General features: G+C 40.6%; 5 protein-coding genes and 1 long non-coding RNA gene across 7 annotated transcripts; 3 read left to right on the top strand and 3 right to left on the bottom strand.

The window, feature by feature from the left end:
- Window positions 1–1,124: 1,124 nt before the first annotated feature.
- On the bottom strand, window positions 1,125–2,366 carry LOC122405295. The gene is made up of 2 exons (XM_043409941.1): window positions 2,124–2,366; window positions 1,125–1,734 (listed from the first exon to the last, which is right to left on the bottom strand). The coding sequence occupies exons 1-2, from the start codon at window positions 2,218–2,220 to the stop codon at window positions 1,229–1,231; spliced, it is 603 nt and encodes a 200-aa protein (XP_043265876.1). The 5' UTR covers window positions 2,221–2,366; the 3' UTR covers window positions 1,125–1,228.
- An 860-nt stretch (window positions 2,367–3,226) lies between these two features.
- LOC122405299 lies at window positions 3,227–4,832 on the bottom strand. Of its 2 annotated transcripts, XM_043409947.1 has the most exons (3): window positions 4,715–4,832; window positions 4,385–4,654; window positions 3,227–3,986 (listed from the first exon to the last, which is right to left on the bottom strand). In XM_043409947.1, the coding sequence occupies exons 1-3, from the start codon at window positions 4,801–4,803 to the stop codon at window positions 3,683–3,685; spliced, it is 663 nt and encodes a 220-aa protein (XP_043265882.1). In that variant the 5' UTR covers window positions 4,804–4,832; the 3' UTR covers window positions 3,227–3,682. The 2 variants fall into 2 exon arrangements, with proteins under 2 accessions (XP_043265882.1, XP_043265883.1); XM_043409948.1 differs by having other exon boundaries at window positions 4,385–4,814.
- A 374-nt stretch (window positions 4,833–5,206) lies between these two features.
- On the bottom strand, window positions 5,207–6,326 carry LOC122405300. The gene is made up of 2 exons (XM_043409949.1): window positions 6,085–6,326; window positions 5,207–5,604 (listed from the first exon to the last, which is right to left on the bottom strand). The coding sequence occupies exons 1-2, from the start codon at window positions 6,179–6,181 to the stop codon at window positions 5,291–5,293; spliced, it is 411 nt and encodes a 136-aa protein (XP_043265884.1). The 5' UTR covers window positions 6,182–6,326; the 3' UTR covers window positions 5,207–5,290.
- Window positions 6,327–6,677: 351 nt separating this feature from the next.
- On the top strand, window positions 6,678–10,098 carry LOC122405301. Its single transcript, XR_006259756.1, has 4 exons — window positions 6,678–6,805; window positions 7,920–8,507; window positions 8,608–9,217; window positions 9,489–10,098. It is a non-coding gene; the product is annotated as an uncharacterized LOC122405301 (long non-coding RNA).
- Window positions 10,099–11,710: 1,612 nt separating this feature from the next.
- On the top strand, window positions 11,711–15,962 carry LOC122405474 (probable glutamate receptor). The gene is made up of 9 exons (XM_043410252.1): window positions 11,711–12,168; window positions 12,277–12,377; window positions 12,445–12,528; window positions 12,628–12,933; window positions 13,054–13,160; window positions 14,173–14,343; window positions 14,433–14,674; window positions 14,886–15,100; window positions 15,295–15,962. The coding sequence occupies exons 1-9, from the start codon at window positions 11,958–11,960 to the stop codon at window positions 15,553–15,555; spliced, it is 1,698 nt and encodes a 565-aa protein (XP_043266187.1). The 5' UTR covers window positions 11,711–11,957; the 3' UTR covers window positions 15,556–15,962.
- Window positions 15,963–16,841: 879 nt separating this feature from the next.
- Window positions 16,842–23,629, top strand: LOC122405468 (RRP12-like protein). Its single transcript, XM_043410239.1, has 23 exons — window positions 16,842–17,125; window positions 17,227–17,407; window positions 17,629–17,755; window positions 17,831–18,013; window positions 18,090–18,249; window positions 18,374–18,552; window positions 18,620–18,855; window positions 19,147–19,314; window positions 19,399–19,507; window positions 19,571–19,735; window positions 19,812–19,933; window positions 19,996–20,110; window positions 20,171–20,407; window positions 20,488–20,714; window positions 20,796–20,919; window positions 21,028–21,313; window positions 21,827–21,984; window positions 22,054–22,313; window positions 22,381–22,541; window positions 22,635–22,811; window positions 22,876–22,986; window positions 23,069–23,228; window positions 23,303–23,629. The coding sequence occupies exons 1-23, from the start codon at window positions 16,990–16,992 to the stop codon at window positions 23,394–23,396; spliced, it is 3,876 nt and encodes a 1,291-aa protein (XP_043266174.1). The 5' UTR covers window positions 16,842–16,989; the 3' UTR covers window positions 23,397–23,629.
- Window positions 23,630–23,694: the final 65 nt, after the last annotated feature.

Here is a 23,694-nt window from a genome sequence, read left to right as displayed (position 1 = left end):
AGCTTGAACAATACGACAATTAATATGTACAACTCGTTTACTTCGACGTTACAAACGAATTATGTAACTTATGGGAGATTGTCTCCCAGAATTCTAATTCTGAACAGTCGCGTCACCGGTAAATGGCTCTACGAGCCATTTATTTTAATCGTTGATTACTTCACGAGTATTGTCCGTTCAAGAAATTAAGACGAGACCCGACTCTTGGAAATAGAAAGTGTTAGAAAATAGCTTTTAAAAAGTTCAGTACATCGACCAAAAAAGTCTAGAGGTTTTTGTAACGGGAAGAATTCTGGGTACAAAGATCGATATTACCGCGATTCTTCCCGGATCTGCCGGTTGAACTCATCGATTAGGCTTACCTAACAGATCCTGCCTTTGACGCGATGCTATTAATACTTTGAACAGCCACAAATTACTCCATAGGTTATTAATATACACAGATTAGTCGAACGATTAATAGCAACGTGTCTGGGGCAGAATTCTTCAGTCTTTTATATTCTCTGAAGCCTATTTTGACTAATTCTGTTAAGGTTTTTACAGGTTAATTGAAATATTGTGTGGCGTCACCTCCTGTACTCGCCGCAAGAGGGCTACACGCAACTTGTCTCTCTCGCAAGCGTTCGAGCGACTCTTCGTTGCTATATATACACTTCTCGATCGACTGCTCAGAGTCTGCTAAGAAGACTTATTGATGGGCCTACTAGTAGTCAAGCTCTGAACCAAAAAACTATTCCGCCTTTACTTTTCTGCTTTCCTACTATCATTCTCGTTAGATCCAGCGATATAGCACCACAAAAGGTGATGTTTCCTCCTTCGAAGCTCTTTCTGAACAACCTAATAATTAATAATAATCTCGTTGCTCAATACAGCGCCCGCATAGTTGTGAACGATGCAACGTGGGGAAACTTTGTGGACGATTTCTCCCGCGTTTATCCTCCTTCGACTGTCGGCCGTGTAAACGTGTTTTCGCAAGAAGCTCCGAATACACGAATGAGATAATACCACCACAATGTGGTACCACCTCGATTGTTGCATTAGAGCCAAGTATTATTTCACCAGGAGATTAAATGTCAGAGTTTTTTTAACATTTTGCAATAATTTTATTTATATTTCTACAAAAATTGAATTTTCTAATTCGACAGTGTCTCGTCCATGAATCTTACTGTGCGCTGTTCAATTTTACAGCTTCCAAATTAGATTTTCACATCCCTACATAACCGAACAGCTAGAGGGTCCTGTAGAAGGTGTTGAAGGATTCGATCAGGCCTGGAACGGTAGAGGGCACGTTGTACGACGATTCGATCCGGTCCAACACGCTGTGCAGCCAGGGGAGTCCTGAAGAGACCATAAAGTGTTCGAGCCAACGTACAAACACCGATATGTACTTCACGAAAATCTGCAACGCGTTGGTCCCGCTCATCGACAGCCACTCCCGCACGCTATTGATCGGATTCGACAAGAATCCCTCGAAGACGGAGCTCAGGGAGGAAGGGAAGCCCATAGACCCGTCGAGTCCAAAGAGCGAACCGATTTTCGAACCAACGGTCGAAACGACCCAATGAACGACTATCTGCACTACGTGTTTGACCGATTCCAAGATCGTCATCAAGCAATTATTGATATTGTTAACCACTACCGTCAGCTCCGACGTCACACTGGACGTGGTGTTGAATAACGACGAAACGATGTCCTTTACATTGTTGCCAAAGCCTTCCACTATTGTGTCTATCCCTGAAAATCATCAATACGTGTATCGAATGTGTCCATGGCGGCGGCCATCTTGTTTATTCGAAATCAGAAGATAGTGTGGCCTTCTAACTCCTTAACGTTCATGCCCGACTGCTTTGAAAAATAATATTTGTTTGATCCAATGGTTTAAGGGATGATAATATTTGTTTTCGTTAGATACAACATTGTAATTAACAAAAACTGTATTTTTAGAAACAAATCCAACAAAGAAAACTGATCATTGTTGGTTGACCCGAGAAATATGAGCGTTAAGGTGTAATAGAATTAGAAAGGAGGTTGAAAATCGCTAGTTTATATATTGTATAACAAATTATTATCTCAATCGATTGTTATCTAACAGTAAGATAGTTTCAGATTCCGAGAAACCATACCTGTACTCAAGTCATCGGCGGGGACAGCGTCGTTGCAAGGCAAGCGCCATAGTCCATGGAGGACCACCGCAAACACAATGACCAATGAATGCTTCATCGCAAGAGAGGACCAGGGATGAAATTACACGCTTTTGTAGGCGGGAAACCGTCGATGTTCGCTGGATGACCGTCGAAAAAGTTTCTACGAGACCCACGGCCAAGAATTGGGAATCTTATTACGTTTTCTGCCTTCCATATCCTTTCGACAGGGGGTTATCGATGCTAATTCGCGAGTGTTGCAAATTTTTCTGTCTTCGCTGCTATTCAACCCTTATTGACGTGTTCGCGATACTGTCGCGCTAGAAATATGGGCGAAATTCCGCCAAACGATATGTGCTACATGTAATTAATATTTATTTATTTCTGTTTGTAGATATAAACCGGCTGAAGGGTTGCAGGCGTTGCATTGTGTCAGCCACCATCTTTCTTTTCCGTCGGCGTGACGAATCTAAGTCTGTTTACAATATATTTAGAACCATGGTCAATCGGTTGTGTGTCAACGCGAATAATCATCCTCGGCGAAAAAGTATAAACAACCGATAAGATTATCCGCAACCTCTAAAAACATGTTCCCAGCTAATTAGCGGTTATGAATATTTTTGAAACGCAAAAGCTTATATATCTCGAAACAGAGATAAATGGACTTAATAATATAGAAGCATTTTCGTTGCTCAGATATGCAAGGATGACTAATGCACGCCGTTACTTCCGGGTAGTGAATGTATACTTTAAAACGTATAAAAAAAAAAATGTCCTATGAATATGCACGTATGTGGTTTTGGATAGTTATAAAAACCTCGATTTTTATGCTCATTAAATGTAGGGGAAAAAGTGGAACTGCGCCCGGAAGTCGATGATCGGAGAACAAAAAAATTTCAAAACGATTGTTTTGCGAATTCTTTATTTTCATTTCGATAGAAATCAATGTTTCCAATATTTACATTTCTTCGTTTGTAAGTTTCATGGCCGCAGCAATCGTCCTTAAATCTACGCTTTAACCCTTTCAGCCCTATCGGGATATTTTGGTCCTGAATTAGTGTAGAATGAACATTCCATAATGTTAAAACCTAAAAATTCATTTGAACGATAGGGAAGAAGGTAATGAAAAGTATAGAATAGGAAATAAGAAAATAATAAATAATAGAATGGAATAAAATTAAGTACCAAAAGAACTATTTATAGCAAATAAGCTTGGACTTCTATCATGTGCAATTTCTGTGCAGAAGAATACCATGTATTAATTTAAACATAAAAAATAATTTAAAACTATAATCAAATTAAAGTTGAGCCAGTTGGTCTATGCGAAGACACCGAGTACTCGTAGCAACGAATAAGTGGCGTTTATGGTTCTGATCATGTCGTGAATTCCAGAAGGCAAGGTCACCGATTCGTCGATCGTGTTCAGCGCGCTGTGCAGCCCCGGGATCGCATAAGTGGACAAGAAGTACCAGGACCATTGTATCGCTTGCATCAAGAACGTCTGGATCCACTCGATAACGTAATTCTCGATCGACGATATCCTATTTTGCACGAACTGGATCGGAAATGTCACCGTGGATAACAGCCATCTTCGAGGTCTTCCGCCGCCAGAGCTGCCCAAGATCGAAAATGGCGCCAGAAATGGGTCGATCAGCGAGGCCATCGTCGATGGGGCGTTTTGTAGCCAGGCATTGATGTTGGAGAACACGTTTCTCACGATACTCAGGACGAATTCGATGATCGTCTCGGGAAAGTGACTGATCGTGGTCACTAGATTCTCGACCAAGCTTGGCAAGTTCGCTTGGATGCTGCTTGGATTCAACAAACCACTCAATGACGAGAGCCCTGAAAATCGTAGATCTTTTACACTAGAACCACCAGACAATTATGGTGCATTTATTTGTACCAAAGAAATTGAAACGATAGATGCTTTATATTAAAAATTACAAATCATTTTGACCACTTTTCGGTAGTTCTAGTGTTGAATATTGGCAGTTAGAATTCTAACCACGACTAACCACCAATTGTAAATTTCAAAAGTACCAAAACAAGAAGTTTTAGTATACAATTCTATCAAAATAACTGGAAAGAGGATTAACGCTAGATTTGCATTCATTGCATAACTTAAGTAAGCTTTTTCTCATGGTTCTTTCATTATGAATCGAGTATTTCAATTGCCAAGGGCCTTAATAAACGAATAACCTATTTTTGCAGCGCTGTAACATTTTTATTGGAGCTCTTACCTAAACCTACGGCCGTTGGGGGCGCTGCGTGGGCGCAAGGTGCATACCACAGTCCACAAAGGACCACCGCCAGTCCCAGGACCCACGAAACCTTCATCTCGAAAGACCCCCAGGGAAAGGAAATGGCTGATCGTCGAAAGAACGCGGGACACGTGGAAAACCGTGGACGTTCGCGATGATAGTTGGAAACTTATTAGGGGTCTTATTACATTTTCCACCTCCCGATGTCCGACACGGTTCGTCCTTTCTACTACTCCGTCGATATCGATGCTAATTTACACAACGCGATACAGTCACAAATTGGTCTCCTAACCGCCATTTAATTCTTACCGCTGTTGTTCCACGGTACTCGAACGAATATAGAATACCACGACCCAATTGTCTTCCATTTTGATGGATTTTTCAAGTACTCTTTCCATTATCCTTCTTTGTTTTAACTTCTAACGTTTCTGGTAACTCAATACCAGTGTATTAGCAAAATTGAAATGTCGTGTGGTTGGTGTAAAATTAGGGAGCACTTATATCGTCAGTTTATCGATTTCGAATCGTTGGAGTGGAGAGGATGGTCGTTGACACATTCACGTTATCATATATTAAAATTATTATGCATTTTAATGTAATGGCTACTTGGTTCATTCAGTATTTTCATTCTATTTTGCCACGACATTGTTTTACAATTTTAGAAGCGTTAGTTCTGACTCATCCATTGTAAACAATATTGCAACACGTTGTAAGTCTGCTCGAGGGTTGGGAATCCGTTTCAAAGGAACAAGATGGCGCCTCCGTACGGAGCGTCCAGGAAATTAAAAATCGTAGAGAGGATTATACTCTGATATTTTTATTTATATTTCTACATAAATCAACACTTTTGCGTTTGATTGTTATAATAGTCCTGAAACTTTGAGGTTAGGTTAATCGATCCAGCAAGTTGTGAGTCGGGTATACGATCCCGGTTACTATGCTTCTTCGACTTTTCCCGCTGGAGGAAGTATTGTTTATGTCGAATCCCAGAAACGAGTTGCCCGACAGGCCAAAGAATGAAACGACCTGTTTGAACATAGCTCTTAAATATTGTATAATATTTGTCATGATCTCCCTAGGTATAGTGGTGAGTTTGGACTCCAAGCTTTGGGCGTAGGACATCACGGTTTTTCTGAAGCCGGACGCCTCGTTCCACAGCGACGAAATGACGTTCCTCGCCTCATCGGTTAATTCCAGCCCTGAAAAACATTGGTTCAAGGATGAAAGATCATTTATAAATTTCAAAAAATTAAACTCACACGTAAATAAAAAAAATGTTTGCAATACGTCGTAAACTGAAAACATTACGGGTTGTTTAACAATAATTTGTATACATAATGTTACGTCTTATCGGTGGTTTCGTTACCACTTGTACGTCGTTTGTCAAACACGCGTGACTCATATTGCAATACCCCGCTGCGTGCAATCTATGTATTACAATTTGTTTTTTTGAAAAATATTTTGACAACTACTATCCGTAATATTTGTTTACAAAATGTTAGGCTGATCTGTCCTTAGTAATCTATGTGTTAATTGCCTCTTATTATGACTTTCAGTCTTCTATTTTGCACTTAAAAATTGACACTATTATATTATTTTTATCATCGATGGAGAATGTGTTTGCAAAATAATTTCTAGTGAAAATTTTCAGGTGTCTTTTGAGAGTTTGGAGAACGTACCTGTGGTAGTACTCGGTGTGGGACTGGCGTCGATGAATGTTAACCAGAAGAGTCCGTAAAGGACCACCACCAATGCAAGGATCGACGAAGTTTTCATCGTTGTAGCAGCTCGAGAAGGAAATTGCACGTTTGTCGCACCTGGTGAACGTTGGTGATGGCCTGGATGACCGTCGAGAACTTTTTGACACGAATCGTCGCTCGGGCTCGGGGATCTTTAAGGTGTTCTCCACCTTCCACGTTCCACGCGGTTCGTCCTTTCGATAGGCGGTGGTTATCGATACGAATTTGCAAATGAGTTCCGCGCTCGATGATTCAATCGTTATCGCCGCCTACGCGATACGTCATTGTACTTGAACGAAAACAGGACACCAAACCTATCGATTTCCAAATATGCACCGCATACTTCGTTGTTTCAACAACCACAAGGCTCTAAGAAATTGTTATGTAACGGAAGTGGAACGCTGTTAACGCGTCAATCGCCACGGTGGTCACCGGTGACCGGCATTTTGAACTTACAAATAAAAAGTGTTGCAATATCGTTTACAAGGGAAGAACAAGAGCTAATACTTGTAAATAACGCTATTTTAATTTGAAATATTGTAAAATAACAAATCCACCATTTAAGTATCGAATATTTCCATTTGGATATGGAAAACTAGCGTGACGGTTAACGTGTTAAGCATATGGGGGCCATAGCTTCCTGTTACAAAAGCTAATGCTTGTAAGTAACGCTATTTTAATTTGAAATATTGTAAACTAACAAATTCACCCATTGAATTATCGAATATTTCCATTTGGACATGGAGAACTAGCGTATGGGGTCCATAGCTTCCCGTTAGTCGCCACTAGAGGGACCGTTCCTCTCGCAAGCGCTCGAGCAACCTTCCATTAGTATATATCTTCCAATAAGCACACATAACAAAGGCAGTTAAAAAGCAGAGGGTCAAAGGTCAGAGAAGGAATCGAACGATGCTTTACGACAGTTTTATTAAGTCCTCATAGAAAACTGGAATTACCAAACTTGTTTACACCCTGTTCTAAGTCACTTAGAATCTTGACAAACGATCGAAGCCTTCTAGTTTATTGATTACCAATGAGATTGGTTCTCTCGAGCAACGAGTAGCCGATGTTGAAGACGTCGATGAGCTGTTTCCCTTTGGGGGTAATATCGTTCGAGTTCTTGGCTTCCTCGAGCGTGGCGCGTAATTGTGGCAGCCCTTACGTGGACAGAAGTTGCCATATCGACTTTATCAGGTCCGTCGCGATCGTCATCAGATCCCGGGAATTGAAACCTTCCGGATGGGTCAATAGTTGCACCAGGCTATTGACCGCCATCGTAGCGTCGTTTCCCGCCATTCTTCGACGTCTTCCGCCAACAGTGTTACCGATTTTCACTTTGAAAGCCTCCATGAAAAGATCGATCGCCGAGTTCATGAACGAGAGGATCGATCGAAGCAACGGATGATTCATAGGAAGTAGATTGCGTCCAAAGCACGAGATCGGGTCGTCGTTCGATTTAGGAATTTCACAAAATTTCGTCGTCACGAATTTTAATAAGGACGACAGGCTCGACTGTAAAGTTATCGTACCGTTCCATACTTTCGAAAAGAGCTCGTCGTCCGATCCGCCATTGGAGTCCTCCAGCGACAAATGCGTCTCTGGAAATCGTAGCATAAAAATTGATACTAAATGGGAGCAATAAAATGACTTAAATGTTAGAAAAAATTTGCTTGTAAAACGGTCGTGTTAAATATCGATTTGAAAATAATTCTTGTCGAATGTTTAAGTTCCCACAAAATGAATAATTAAATTATCTCGATTATTTTATGGTTTAGGACACTCTGGGACTCCGAGAAACGTACCTGAATTCGAGGACGCGACTGGAACCGCTACATTGGGAAACACACAACACAACAGTCCACCAAAAACCACAGTCAAAACGAGGATAAACGAGACGTTCATCTTGAGAGATGCTTCGAAAGGAAATTGCAAAAGTTGATCGTCGAGAAAACGTGCCTGGCGAGATCTGGACGCACGCGATTGCTTAAATGGCCATCGAATAGTAATTCATGCGACTGACAGATCGAAATTGGGCATCTTATTGCGTTCTCCACCTTCCACGTCCGACGTGCTTCGTCCTTTCGACCGCCAACTGACGTCGATGCTAATTTACGAATACGCGAGTGCAACGTGGGCGCCTCGAAATTGTTAATTTTTGCAACTTTGCTGCCATTCGACCCTTATCGTCTCGTTAGCGTCACGAAAACGTTGACAGAAATTAAAACGGCTAGAGGAACGTTAAAAACTTCCCTAGAAAAGGCCTCCACTGTTAAGAAAGCAAAGACCAGAATTACAGGTTTTGCACCCCAAATTCAACATTTTACAAATCTAGTTTTTTAAAAGTGAATACACCAGATTCCACTGTACGTAACACGTGCATGAATTACTTATTTAATTATACAAATTAACTACATACAAGATTCATAATTAGGTGTATAATATGAAAACTGTATTTATTTATAGGAATAATTGTAAACATTGCAACTCATGACTTAATGGGATTGCTATGACCGAGCTGTTGGGTCATCCTGTAAATGGCGTCGAGGCTCGTGGGAAACAAAGTGTTCGATTCGTCCATTTTGTCAATTTTGTCCGAAGTGGTGTGCAACCATGCAACCAGAAGACGAGTGGTCAGATAGTTCCATAATCGGCGCAACGATTCCTCGCTCATTGACTCGACCTCTTCGAGAACGTAATCTTTCACTGGGTCTATCAATGTCTGCAAGTAATCATCCATCGACTGCGACGTGTTCGTCATCCAACTTCGACTCCTTCTGGAGTTGGAAGAACCTAAGAGCCAATCGAGGGTCGACGCGATGGACGAAACGATCCATCGAAGCGCGGAATCGACGATGGAAAATAGACACTTCACGAAATGCACGATCGTCTCCACGAGCCTTTGCAAAAATCTGTCGAATCTGGACGCTAGGAACCCGACCAGGTTCGCCAGATTCGTATCCAACGTGGCGACGAAGTCCTCCGCCATTTTTCCCCTAGGAACTTCCACTAGAGTCTGGATCTCTGAAAATCATTGTCGAAATCAAATAAAGTAGGACAACGTACATATTAACTGGTATATTCAAGTTTATTAAAGTGCTAAATGTAATAAAATATTTTTAAAAGTTTCGTATAACATTCTACGTGATATATCTATATCGTATATATATTTTGCATAGATATATGCATAGTTGACGTCCGCAAATGACACACGTACTATGCATATCTCAAACGCGTAAATACTCGGAGTCTAATTATTATTTAATATCCTGAATAATTAGTTCGCTGTTTACTATCGATTTTTGAAGCTTTAAAACACCCTAAGATTGACTTCGAACGTTTTGTAGGAAACGAAACACCGAGGAACGTACCTGTGCCAGAGACATCGACAGGACTCGCATAAACGGAAGGCGTACAGCATAATCCATAAAGGACCACCAGCAATCCTAAGATCGTCGAATTGATCATCGAGATAGATTGGTTTCGAAAAGAAATTGCACGTTTATCGTCGAAAACAAATTACTCGCGGACGATGACGATGGTCTGGATGGTCGTGGCAAACTCCTCGACGTGACTCGCCGATCAAAATTATAAATCTCATTGCATTTTTCACGTTTTCACCGTTGATATCGATGCTAATTCTCGAACGCAATCTATACGCGATGACATCATTAGAAATTGTTCTTCGCGGCGCCATTTAACCGTTATCGTCGTTCTCTGCGATACGTCGCGACACTCGGACAGAAACTAGAACACCCGATTGTCTTCCAATTCCGTCGATTGACGTTCTTGAGACCTTTGCAAACGTAACTGATATTATCCAACGTTAAACTGATCTCTTTTTGCGTTCCAAATTTGTTAAAATTGAGAGGAATATAAATAACAAACAGATCAACAGAATATCGTATTATATGTAAATCTTCTTTAGTCGATTTATTGTCTACCTAAACGGTACTCGGAAATAAACAGTCACCATTGGTCAGCAAGTGGTCACCAGTGGTCATCACATGCTCACCATTGGTCAACTGGTCAGTAGTGGTCAGTAGTGGCCAGTAGAGGGCAGTAGAAGTTTGTTCCCTGATATAAACAAATCAAGATAGGGGAGATTTAATAAATATTAAAACGATTAATAATGCATTACTAGCAAAGTTCTTAAATACATGTAAAAATGTATGTAAAACGAAGGGGAAGAAAATTTTACTGATTTTAAAACAAAATGACAATAATTTTTAATCGAATAATTCTATTACAGCGGGATTAATAACATGAAAAATACATGACATCGAATTGTGTAACAATTGACAGTTTATGGGAAAATAGGTTGAACAAATGAATATTTATCTCTGAAACTGTCAACTGTACTGAGTTGTTATTCGGTTTTGTTTCCATCGAGGTTTAAATTTTCCGTACGGACTAAAAAACAGGCTTAACATTACGATAATTTAAACATATTCTTATCTTGCAAACGTCGAATCGTTATCTGGTCGTAGAAATTGGAAGAAATACGAGCTTGCTTCTCGAAGCAGCGGGGAAAATGTAGTCAAAAGACAATAATCAATCAGAATGACCACGCTCGTTCTAATTAATACATAACCTTTTTTAATTCCTGCTTTTTAAAGCATCCCCTTCGATGTTCGATATTAATCTAAACTGACACTTTACAAATTCGAAGCTGTTAAATCGCGTGTATCTCCATTTTTTTTTTATGAAATAATCACAATGCAACGTTGTCGCAAAAAAGCATAGTTTTCTTCGGTTAATGAATATATTGTTTAAGCTTGTGATTAACTTATTTATCCCGGATAGCCGAAAGCATAACCCAAACTACTTAGCTTATCTTTCAGTCGCTTAAAATGCATAATCTTTTTATATCTCGATCAGATAAATGGACTTACACCGTGTCGTTAGAACTATTTTTCTGGTCACGCGATACAAACGTATCTTTCGACGTCTTTCCTTCAATAATTTCGCGAAATCACTATATCCACTCAGATTTTCCAATTTCTTTTTAAGCTTATGGCCACCTGCTGCATCCGCAGGAGAGTTTTAACGTTGTATTAATAATTTTTACGTTTTGTATGACCCATCGAGGAGATATACATCCTAAATCAACACCGACATCGATCGATACTTTGCAAAGTTTGACCAACGTTCGATCAAAAGACCCAACCGTTCTTTCCCGACCGAAATCGTAAATTATTCAGGGCAATATGGCTAATGGACGACGATTTATGGGTTTTCCCGGACGCAAATGCAACCGAACCAGCGATACGATATTTGCAGAGTATCGCAAACATTTCCATTGAAGTAAACTAATTGGATTCGAATGCACGCGATGGAATTTGTGACGAAGGAACGTGACCTATTCCGACAGTCTCGCGATGCCTCGTTTGTTGCATCAATCTGCGTTAGGGATACTTGCAACAATATCGTCCTTGCCACGAACAGTGAATGTACTACTCTTCTATCTACTCTTCTTGTTTTTCCAAACGTCTCTGAACGAAATCTAGACATTTAAGAGGAACAAGTGGCCAGTGATATAGCGAAAATCTGAGAAAATCGTTAATTGCGATCACGATCGTTTCCATCGTAGCGTTTGTTGTGGTTTTATCGTTTCGAGCCAGGCTAGGCAACTATCGTTACGGAGAAACTAAAGATTATCCGCGTGTTTCATCTGACATCGACCTGACATCCAATCCCCGACGCACAGCGGACGTTCGAACGATTTTACGACTACGCGTAATTATCAACTCGTCGCTGTCGGTCAGTTGGCGTGCTGATCGCCAACATTCGTGAACGATAAACACCCGTGGGCGATGTCGCGATTGGAATTTTGGTCATTATGGATGCTACTGGTCAGCGTCCCGTTGCGCACGGACAGCCAATTGACGATCACGATCGGCAACAAACCACTCATGATAAGGCCTCAACGAGTTTACGAGAACTTGATCAAAGGGGTCCACGATTTCTTCAACAACACCTGCATCATACTATTCCATGGATCGCCGAACGTGATCGAAACGGAAGGTGGGTAAAATTAAATCGTCTGAAACGAAAAATGTATTTAATAAAAAAATCAGGAGTAAATCGTGTCATTTATTTTCATTATCATCGGTAGCTTTAAAATGTTCTCAGGATTGGAGGACATCGATGGACTGCTGGGTCTTCAGAAGTATCTCAGCGGGACTCTGAACATACGTACCGCGATCATGGACTTCCACACGTTCAAGGACAAAGTGAGTTCGATGAACATCACCAATCCTCATCACCTTGAATTAGATTATTCGAGACTCTCGTTATCAGGTGGGAAGTACTTACTACAACATCAAGCGGCCATTGTTCGTGCTGCTGAACGACCTGGACGAGATCAAGGAACAATTTGTTCTGGTTAGAATATTTATATTCTTTTTCTATTTCCATAGAATATGAGTTTTAAACTAAAATGAATACTCTATCAGTCTGCTAAGTTTCCAAGGTCCTTAACAGGTTTCAGAGTGGATCACGATGTCTTATCCCACTTGGCTGATCTTCCTGAGGGACGGCACCAGAATGGAGGACTTCCTGGCGGACGTTTACGTGCCCTTCGACTGTATACTGATGACTGTGCAAACGGACGCTGAAGGGAACGGTGAGATCATCAGGGACGCGTATCGAATAAGCAGGGAGGGCGACTTGAGGTGGATGGAATTCGGTGCTTGGGACCAGGCAGATGGCTTTCGAGGTCCCAAACTAGGACTCTATCAACGCAGACACGATCTGGAAGGAAGCAACCTCAGAGTCATTTCCATTCACGTGAGGGATACATCCAGATAAGATTTTTTTGCCTGTGAAAATGAAGAAAATGTCACTGCAAGATTTTAATTTTCTAAAAGGGTTCTATTTATTCTCTACCATGTTTGTGTGTGTTCGCAGGATCCTCCAGTCTCGAAAATCCTTCGAAACGAGTACAATGAAACGGTGGGGGTCGGTGGATTTTTCGGCGAAGTGATCCAGCTGCTGCAAGAGGGAATGAATTGCACGTCAGTCTTTTTATTAGTTAATAGAGCACGAAATAATTTTTATTCGATTTATAAAGCAGTCAAATATGAATGATAAGTGTTGAATGCCTCTCACCTGGCCACTTTCGGTTTCATCGCGAAACACGATCGTCCTCTTCGTCCGCCATCTTGGTTTTCTTCCGCGTAGAGTCTTCGACGCCCTCTTCTGCCTTCCTCTTCACGCCACGCTTGCGAATCTCCTCCAGTTGTCTAGACGTTTCTCTACGAAAGTATTCCTCTTCGTTGGCGGCCGCCCTTTCTTCGAACGCGGTCCTCTTTCGACCATCGCCGCTCCTTCGAAGTCTTTCGTAGAAGAATCGACGGGTCGTTGCATCGTATCGTCGCGAATATAACAAACGTCCTTTGGGGCTGACCGGTTCCAAGCATCGCGACGCAAACCCGCGTATCATACTATTTTTTTCTTAATAGTTTCTTCCTTTTCGATTCCTTCGATGATGGATATTATGCTTGTTAACCTAATCCAAAGTTTCGTGTGTCCTCCATCCTTCCCGTCCTTCCGTCCTTCGTGTTGAGAAAACGGACGATCGATAGGCAACGATTCTCGATTTAATCGCGGATAAATTCACGATTGAGTCGAGGCAACGATAGATCCAATATTACGACGCCATTTTGTGTTTAAATCTGAGGTTAATTCAGCATTATAATCCTCCAGTTACAAATTCTAAATTTGTCTCTTTGGTTGCTTAAAAACATTTGTGGCGTTGCTTCTTCGCCTAGTTGTAGGCAGAACGAGAAAGATTGTAAATAATGCAATCCTAGCAGGCCCTGCTTTAGACGTCGTCCGCAGAGTGTATATGTAGTAACGGAGGGGTCGGTCGAGCGCTTGCGAGAGAGAGACAAGAACGTAGCCCTCTGGTGGCCAGTACGGGAAGTCGTGCATCCTGTGTTCCGTCATTTTTAAAAAATTCATGTATTTACCCTGCTCCACTTCCTTGTAAATGAAACAAAGGTGTAACAAAGACTATTAATTCAGGTTCAGCTACCAGGAGTCCGACAAGTGGGGCATACAGCTGCCAAACGGCACGTGGACAGGAATGATAGGGATGCTGATGCACGACGAGGCGGGCCTCGCGGCCACCGAGCTGATGATGACGTCCGACAGACTGGACGTCGTGAAATTTACCACGCCCGTCTACTCGACCAAGTACATAACGAACTAAAAGCATAAATTTTAGGCCCAGTTATACTTTTCTCATCTTAGAATCATCTAGAGTCATCTTCCTGTGTGTTCAGATCTCGCGTGTACATCAAGAGGCCGGACACAACGGCGGTGAAATGGAACGCGTACTTGGCTCCGTTCGCTTGCAACGTTTGGAACGCGATCGCGCTGATGATCGTCGTCACGGGGATATCGATATCCACGATCGACACGATATTCTCGAAGAAAGCAATCTTCCATTTACCAACGACCGAAGCGTCCTCTACAACGGTCCCCGAGACCATGTTCTTCGTTTTTGGCGCGCTATGTGGTCAGGGTACGTGTACCCCCCACGCCTGTAGACAGTTACAACATTTTACAGTCGTTTACTGCGATCATTTAACAGTCGATATCCTACAGATGATTTATTGCTTTATATTAAACTTATTAAGTTACACAATAATTGTTCTACGTATGATATAACTTAGGTTTACGAATAAGTTCAATGTTGTGTAGTAAGTCCTGCTTTTACGCGACAAATTTATTAGGCATGGCAATGTCCTCGTTGGACCCAATACGGGTGGTGCATCTGAGCATTCACTCGATGGCGGTCGTGGTGTTAGCAGCTTACTCTGCCGCGTTGATCAGCTTCCTCGCCATTAAGACGTTCGCTATGCCATTCACAACAATGGAGGGCATGCTGGAAGACGGTAGCTATCGGTTCGCCGTGGTTGGCGAGTCGGCCGATTACTATTTCTTTCAGGTAACACGGATCGTACGTCCAATTATTACCAAATTGTTTTGAACGTTCATGTACCATATTGTCGTTCGTTAGAAACTTCTATGCGCTTTCTGAACAACCCAACATATTTTTCTTTGTACACAACGTTCATACCTGAAAATAGCGAAGACAGTAAACGTTATAATATATTTTTACACGCTTCTCGAACGCAACAGAATACCAGCGATCGCGTGTTGACCTTCATGTTCGACGAGCTGCTGACCGGCGAGAGCAATCTTCCGGCTAACTATCTCGATGGCTTGAAACGCGTTTGCAAGGAGCCCAAATACGCGTTCATGACGTTGGACAATATGGCGGCCGTGCTCCAAGGAAAAGTCGACTGTATCTTGGAACCGCTGGACACGATGATGCAGGCCACCATAGCTATGGCGGTGTCGGTGAACAGCCCTTACCGCGGTATTATCGACAGCAAGTGAGTCAGCAATAGCTATTATTATCAAGGTACTAACAACTATACTATAATGGTATATTCTCGTAAGTTCGGTTCGTAAGTTACGCCCCCTAGTCTATACTCTCGCCAACGAGACGAGTCAGCATCCCTAAACGAACGTCTTTCAGCAGCCAATGACTGCAGCCGCAGCATCGACCACGTGGACATCACACGAACACTGTTTTTCTTCAACGACTCGTCTCATTGACCCGCGTATGGATCTGTTCCCCTGTTCCGTGGTCACACTTCCCGTTTCTCTGTTCGCAGTATCCTGCTGCTGCGCGACAGCGGTATTCTTCAAAGGCTGCTCGAGATAGAATGGGCCACAATCTCGAAACGAGTAATCCACTGACAATTTCCATCTTCCTACGCGACGAGCACTCGAGAGTTACTAAATTGTTATCTGTTTCAGCCGAAATCTGGCTGGTCGTCGGTGGAGCTGGAGGACGCGATGCCCCTGCTCATCTTCATGTTTCTCGCGTTCGTCATTGCTTGGGCGTTGCTGTTCGTCGAGCGTTCGATTCATCAAAAACGCAGTAGAAACGCAAAACCGACGAGACGAACGCCGCCTAAAAAATGACTGGTGGCGCCTCTGTCGGGACGAGCGCGAGTTTCGTGATTCGATTATTTTTCAAGCGAGGTCGCGGTGTGGGTTGCAAGATCATTTTACCTCGGCTTATTCCGCGGTCTGGTCGCCAATAACTTTATTATAACTTTATTTCTCTAACAAGATACAAATCCCTAATCCCTAATTCCTCTATATTAGTTGTAAGAAAGTAACTCCAAACAAAATGCTCGATTCTAAAGAATTTTAGGAACAAATTCGTATCCAGTGTGCCACGATATTAATTGGAGTGGCTGCACTTCGTTTTGGGGGACCAAACATAACATTTTTTTTGTATACGTTAGAAAACTTAGTCGGTAAGAAAGTTTGTGGTCTTTTCAGCGGACACAAAACGAAGTTTAATCGTCGCAATCTAAACTCTGATTTTACTACGAACAGACGAGGATGGAAATGATCGTCACATTTGAACGTTCATCTACGCAGTGTGACGTTTCACAGTTGTTAATCTTAAACATAAAACAAAATTCAATCACGAATCCAAATAACAATCGAAATTAATATAGAAGAGATCGAAATCGGAATCGGGCGTGCCTCGTAGCGAGAAATAATTTCGAGTCGTTGCTGGCATTAACAGGAATTCTGTATTATCGATGATATTGGCCTCTTGCTGCCATCTTCTGAAAATCATCGGAGTGTTGTACTGACGTTGCGAACTGTGTCTTTCGTACATGCACGTGTAAAATGACCTAACCTCGTCGTATCCTTGGCGTTAAAAAACTGAAAAGAAATATAGTAATATCGGTAGCGGTGGATCGGAAGATTGGCACAAATTGATCGTGAACAGCGCGGAGGAAAATGGGTAAATTAGGGCCGCGATTAAACAGCAGGAAGAAAGCAAAACGATGGCCAAAGGGTCAAAGCGCCAGTTCCAATCCGGAGACAAAAATACATCGTGAAAATGCAGCGTGGATGTTTTTTAAGGAGAGCATAGGTTCGTTCTTGCGATTATTCTGATCAGCTATGTGTGCCAATTTCTGCTCACCTGTTTTCCAATACTTTATCTCACTTCTGAGACTGGTTTCTTTGTTACAGGAAAGCCTGGTCTGACGAAGACAGATTTACAAAAACACGACGCCATCCAGGGCATCGAGCCTCAATTTGAAAAACTCGATCTAGACGAAAGCGGCTCCGACAATGTCACGGAAAATACAATTAACACATACGATACATTTGCCACTAACTATAGTAATTGTTCAAACGTATCGTTCAATAAGTGAGTAATTGGCTGTACCGAAAGCAAATTTATTGTCAGCTGGAAAGAATATTTCCTAAGGATAGGGTTAATTCGAACAATTCTGTCCGAACTTCCAGGGAACTACATAAGAATCTAGTTTGTTATAAATCGTACCCTTATCTTAGGCAATCTTCTCACCAACGATAGTTTCATTTTAAATTTGATAACTTGCAAATATTAATTGAACAATAATTTTGCAGATTTTTAAATCACTTCCAGTCGAATTCGCTGTTGCACAAAGAAATGTTAGCTGTATTGTCTGCAGTTACGGAAATCATAAAACAGAACAGTGGAAAAGAAACATCCACGGAATACTTTGCAGCATTGGTACCGTATAGAATATCCGTGTGTTTATTAAACAGATTTTTTACAGTTTTATAATCGATGCATATTTGTCTACAGATGAGTACGTTGGAGGCAATCGAATCTTCCACGTCGATAGCAGCGACGCTTGCATTGTTGCGCATGGGTTTAAAAACTGTACCTAGAAACGTTCTAAATGCTCAGTTTGGACCCGCGAGTAAAATTTTTCTCGATATCCTCACGAACAACGTATCCTCGGAAGACTTCTTAGTACTACGCCACGTAAGCTTCTAACTGATCAATTTAATATACGTAATATGCGAAATATGCGTTATTGATAATAAACAATCTGTTCCAGGGCATTCATTGTTTGTTTTTGCTTCTTCAAGCGCTAGAACTGGCTGCATGGTCAGACTCTTCAACCATGCAAGTATTAGACGTCTTTTTATCCTTCAGTATACACAGCAAGCCGAAAATACGAAAGGCGGCGCAAGCAGGAATTTGCGCCATCTTGAAAGGTAGATATCAGAAAAACTAAAACGAAATTATACCATAAAGAATACGGTGGGCATAAATATTTTATCGATCATGAACTGTAATACGATTTTAAATATTATTTGGCGTATCTTTGATGAATCATAGGAAGCGAAGTAATGAATGGCGAGAAACCGCCGCGGTATCATCCAGCTGCAGCTCAAATCGCGAAACATTGCCTAAAGCAATTGCACATCAATTCAGAACCTGGCGGTATCACTACCGTTCTTCACGTACTCACGCTTTTGAAGGATATCGTTTCTCATTTGCCTAAATGGCACGTGAAGGTATTTATCATTTAAAGATCGCATCTTTCCTGTACGCTGGTATAATTGAAATGTTCCTCTCTGGCAGTTCATTTGCGAAGCAATGCTAAGAATCATGACGTTAAAGAATGTTTTGATAACGTCCTGTTGCCTCCAAACCTTTCACGGTTTGTTCGTTTCCCGACCCACGGATGCTACTTTACCGATGCAAAGAAACGCACAGATTATTTCTGCTCTTTACGATTACCAGCCTCCCCCAACCGATTCGCAACCGACTCTTGCATGGTTGGCGGTCATGCAAGAGGCTCATTTAAATTTAGCTCAGTGAGTGTATATTTTTTGTTTAAATACTGTATATGGTAAAGTTTGAAAACTTGACCCTTTGCACTCCGAATTATATTTCAATTTTGTTACCGGCAACTCCCAACGCCTTTAAGTGTTTTATTTACACTGTTGTTGTATTTTGTAATTTTCAAGTGTACGAATGGGATTTGACGAAGGTGCTCCTGAGATAAGAATTGATGTCGAATCACACTCGACATAGGAGTGCAAAGGGTTGATAATTATTAGCCTTCAGAGTCCCTTAAAACTTTATTCGTCAATGCATTTTTACAGAAATTCGTTGAATTTGTGCGCAGCTATTTTGCCAAAAATGTTAGAGAAATGTGTAGGATTATGGATGTCGGATAGATCGGAAGTTATAGCCGGTACGTCGAACGCGATCAAAGTATTATTCCAGGAGTGTGTTAGCAAAATGTGTGAAAACCAGGAACAAGTGAAAAAGTAAGAATAAATGTAAAACATTTCCTTCGAATATTATCGTGTATACGTGTATCATGTATATTTATGCACTATTGTTTGTTTCAGATATAAAGTTATAATCGATCAAGTAATTGTCATGATGCACAAAGCATTGAGTTACCAATACCTGGAAGCATGGTATCATATTCTTCACCTAGTAGCTTTACTCTTCCAGGTAATATTTCATTTTTATTTTTTAACCTCAACTGGTTTCGTCTAACCGTGTTGTTTACGACAGATAACTGGAACATCGAAATGTATGAAATTGGTAGATTTATTACAATCCGTAGCAGATTTACGCGATTCTTACTATTTCGCGTCGAAGAATGACGCCGAGTATGCTATAGGAGCTGCGATAAAGAGCATGGGTCCTGAAACAGTACTAAATTTAATTCCACTGAAAGTATGTATTCTCCTTTTGGTCTCTGGATTAAATTTTCACAGTTTGATGGAAAGCTCACAGTTTTTTAATTTTCTAGGTAGCAGATAATACAATTAACTTGCAGAGGAGTTGGTTATTGCCACTATTGAAGGATTGTATAACCAGAGGGTCGATTGCATTCTTCACAGAGTCGTTACTGCCATTAGCCTCGACGTGCGAGTGAGTATTTCAGATTATTTCGATCGAAGAAAATCACTACTTCCTTTTGTCGTTAATTTTAGAATGAAAGCGCATGAACAAGTAGGAGGAAAAACTTATGAATTCTTGTTTGCCCAGATATGGGCCATTTTTCCAAGTATTTGCCAGAACGCTATTGACGTGAAAGATAATTTTAAGGTATGTGGTACAGATTGCACGGTACACCTAGTATTACTCACAATATGAATACTGTTTCAGAACATAGCCAGGCTGTTAGGTGTGACTTTCAACGACAAAAAAGATTTGAGGTTATACGTAATGTCCGCTATACGAAAATTAATTACAAGAGCGGTCGAGGATAACAACGAAGAGGATAAAGCGGAATTAGCGCAATACGCGAAGAACTATTTACCGATATTTTTAAATCTCTATACATTTAGCCCAGTTGGGACGGACGAGGAAGGACACCGTTTGGCTGCGTTTGAAACCATAAAGGTTACCATAAAGGAAACCTGTAATCTCTCAAACAAAGTACAAAGAAATTAATTTCAATTTTAAATTCTTTGCTTTTCCAGACGTATCTTGGAATCACGAACAAAGAATTAATACACGAACTGTTCGATCGTGCACTGCACAAGTTGAACGAGCCTAATATCGATGACTTTTTCAAAGAAAGTGTTCACGATATAATAAGACTGTTAATCGAATATACAGACATTGATAGATTAAAGACGTACTACGATATTTGTGTTCCGGCTCTAAAAACCAGTTCCAACATGAAGGAACAGAAGAAAGCGTACAGGTAAATTCTTAGTAAATTTCTAGTCGTATTGTTGAACAAAAATTTGTTCACTGTAGAATTGTCTCTTATGTATATTTAAAGATTTTTGGAGGAGGTATGTGGCAGCGAAAAAGGCACGTGTAAAACGTTCGTACAGAAGCACAGACGTGAAATACAAAAGTTGCTAACATCCACGGCAACGGAGGTTGCAAAACCAAGCAGAGGAGTAAGTATAAACATCGACTTAATAGTACAATTATAAATTAAAAATCGAATTATTTTTAGTTATTTCGATAATTAATTTAATGGTACGATGAAATTTATTTTTAATCAGGCTCGATTGAGGTGCTTAATTCACATAGTCAAAATGCACCCACAACTTGAGAACACGAAATTCTTAGAAGCTATCGTTCCCGAGGCGGTGATATATCTGAAAGATTTAAACACAAAGTGCCGCACCTGTGGTTATCAACTATTAAACACCATCGCCGAGAAATTTTTAGGAAATCCCGAGAACCTTAAAGATTATGTGAATATGTTGATGGTCGGCTTGAGTGGTTCGCCACAGTTCTGTACCGCGACATTGTTCGCACTTGCGTCTCTTACTTATTATTACAACGGTAAGAGTTGACCTGACACGTTGACTGCCATGGCTGTTTTTCGTGCTCGGAAATGCCCTCGATGTTTGCTCAGATTTTGATACGAGGAATAGAAATATTTGATGATCTTTGAACGAAGGTTCGTTCGTTTTAACACTTTGACGGCCGCTGTCACGCATGCGTGACTTTGCTAGCTAGCAGACGTTGGCCACTGTCACGCATGCGTGATCTACTGGTATCAGTCACCATTTCATCGTACATTCGACTTATTACGTTTGTTGAGGTTACATTTATAATTCCTTATAATTATATACAGTATATACAGTATAAATATTCAGTATGTATATGTATATTTGTATAAATATACATCAGTGGTGACGGACAACGGTCTTCGCGTGATCAGTGCGGCCATTGAAGTGTTAAGTGTTTCGAAGAGTCACCGATGAGCGTCGTGGCAGTCGGCGCGTTAAAATTAAAAGTAAACTGTGGAAATTAAACAATGGACTTAAGTATACTAACAAACATAAAAAACAGGATCCCTAGGTATGGAATTACTTAAAGAAATATTCGAACACGCATGCAGGCTCGCTGCGAGTTCCACGAGAGAGATTACGGACTCGGCATTATCTTACATCAAAGTGTACACTAGCGTGATTCCAATTACAGTCGCTGCTCCTAATTTATCAAAATTAGTAAGTCATACGAAACGTTCGAGTACCGTAATTAATTTTTCTTACTGAAACAAATCAATTGAATTGCAGATAGAAGCCTTGTGTGGAATAAACGACGATTGTCACAGGCACTTCAGACAAAAAATACGAGATATTTTGGTGAAATTGTTGAGAAAGTACGGGCTGAAAACTATCTCTGACATGATACCTTCCGATTATACAATGTTGCACAAGAGATTGAAGAATATAAATAAACTGGAGGAGGCGAAGAAGAAGAATAGGGACGCGAAGAAAACGAAGCAACAGGACAACGAAGAGAATGAGTTCAATATAAAGAGAAGGCCCAAGAGGTAATTTTCAATGTAATTAAAAAGAAGATTTTTATTTTTCCATTTTAATATTTTTATTCAAATCTAGTATCGAGGAGGTATTGGCGGACAGCGAGGAAGAATTTGACAGCACAGAAAACGAAGCACCAAGGAAGAACAAGAAACGAACGTCACGAAAAGAGGCCTGGATTCAAGAGAATGAAGAGATCGTTGATCTCATTGATCCTGCAGCTGCTCGAAATATATCGAGTAAGAGAAGCTATTTCATAGAATACGAATTTAAGGTTTTGTAAAACGATTTTGTGACGATTGTAAAATTTTACTTTCTTCTAATTTCCTTAGCAACGCTGCCTGGAGCTCTAAATCCAAAATTAGCAGCCTCAAAATCAAACAACCGTGGATTCAAGACAGCGCCAGATGGCCGTCTTATTATCACTGTGAGGAATGAGAGAGATAACAGAGAAGAACCGAAGAACAGGAGTGTTCTACGTTTGCATAGTGACTCGGACGATGACTATGGTAAGAACATATAGTTATATTTAAAAAATCAATGACATTATATAGCTAATGAGTTCGTTTTCAGAGGACATTAACGATGATATTCAGTCTATAGTGGAGACGGGCAGGAAACGTAAATACAGTGATAACCGTGATAACGTTAGTGTAAGAAGTGCGAGCACGTCGCAATATCAAAGTGAGATATTTCTGAAGATTTCTGATCACGTGTGTTCTATGTTTCGATCGATGTTCGCGTAATCGAGTTTTGTTATTCGCAGCTGGAGGGTCGGGAATACATCGATCGTTAAAAAAAGCGAAGATGTCGCCAACGCCTGGAGCTGAATATAAAGCACAAAAAGCTAAAGGAGATATTAAGAGGAAAGATAAACCGGATCCATACGCATACGTACCACTGACGAGATCAGTGTTGAACAAAAGGTAAATAATATTGTTCTAAACTTTATTTTAAATTGATTATATTCACTCTACTGACTCGTCGATATCATTTTTAGGAAAAAGAAAAGATACGCGACCAAGTTTCAGGGTATTATCGCAGGGGCGCAGAAGGGTGCACAGATAGGAATGAAGAATAGGAAAAAGAATTAAAAATTACCTATTAGTACGTAACAAATCGAAAATAAAGAAATTCTCCTAATAGGTTTACCACTTATACTTGTGATTTTTTTTTTTTTTTTTTATCTTTCGATCGAATTGTGTAAAAAATATATAAAAGGTTGTAATCTAAGGAATGTATATCTACGAAGAACTGGATATAGATTTCTTTTTAATTATATTAATGTATATTAGTATATTATATTGTTGATAAATATATGTTTGATCGAATAGAATAGTTTTCTATAATAAAATGATTTCATACTGAAAGAACTTGTAGGTTTTGTCTGTT

Source organism: Colletes gigas, unplaced genomic scaffold (genome assembly GCF_013123115.1).
Source record: "Colletes gigas isolate AHSC1104 unplaced genomic scaffold, ASM1312311v1 Colletes_gigas_Sc00004, whole genome shotgun sequence".
In the NCBI taxonomy this organism is placed as follows: Eukaryota; Metazoa; Arthropoda; class Insecta; order Hymenoptera; family Colletidae; genus Colletes; species Colletes gigas.
This window is presented reverse-complemented; position numbering and strand designations above follow the sequence as displayed.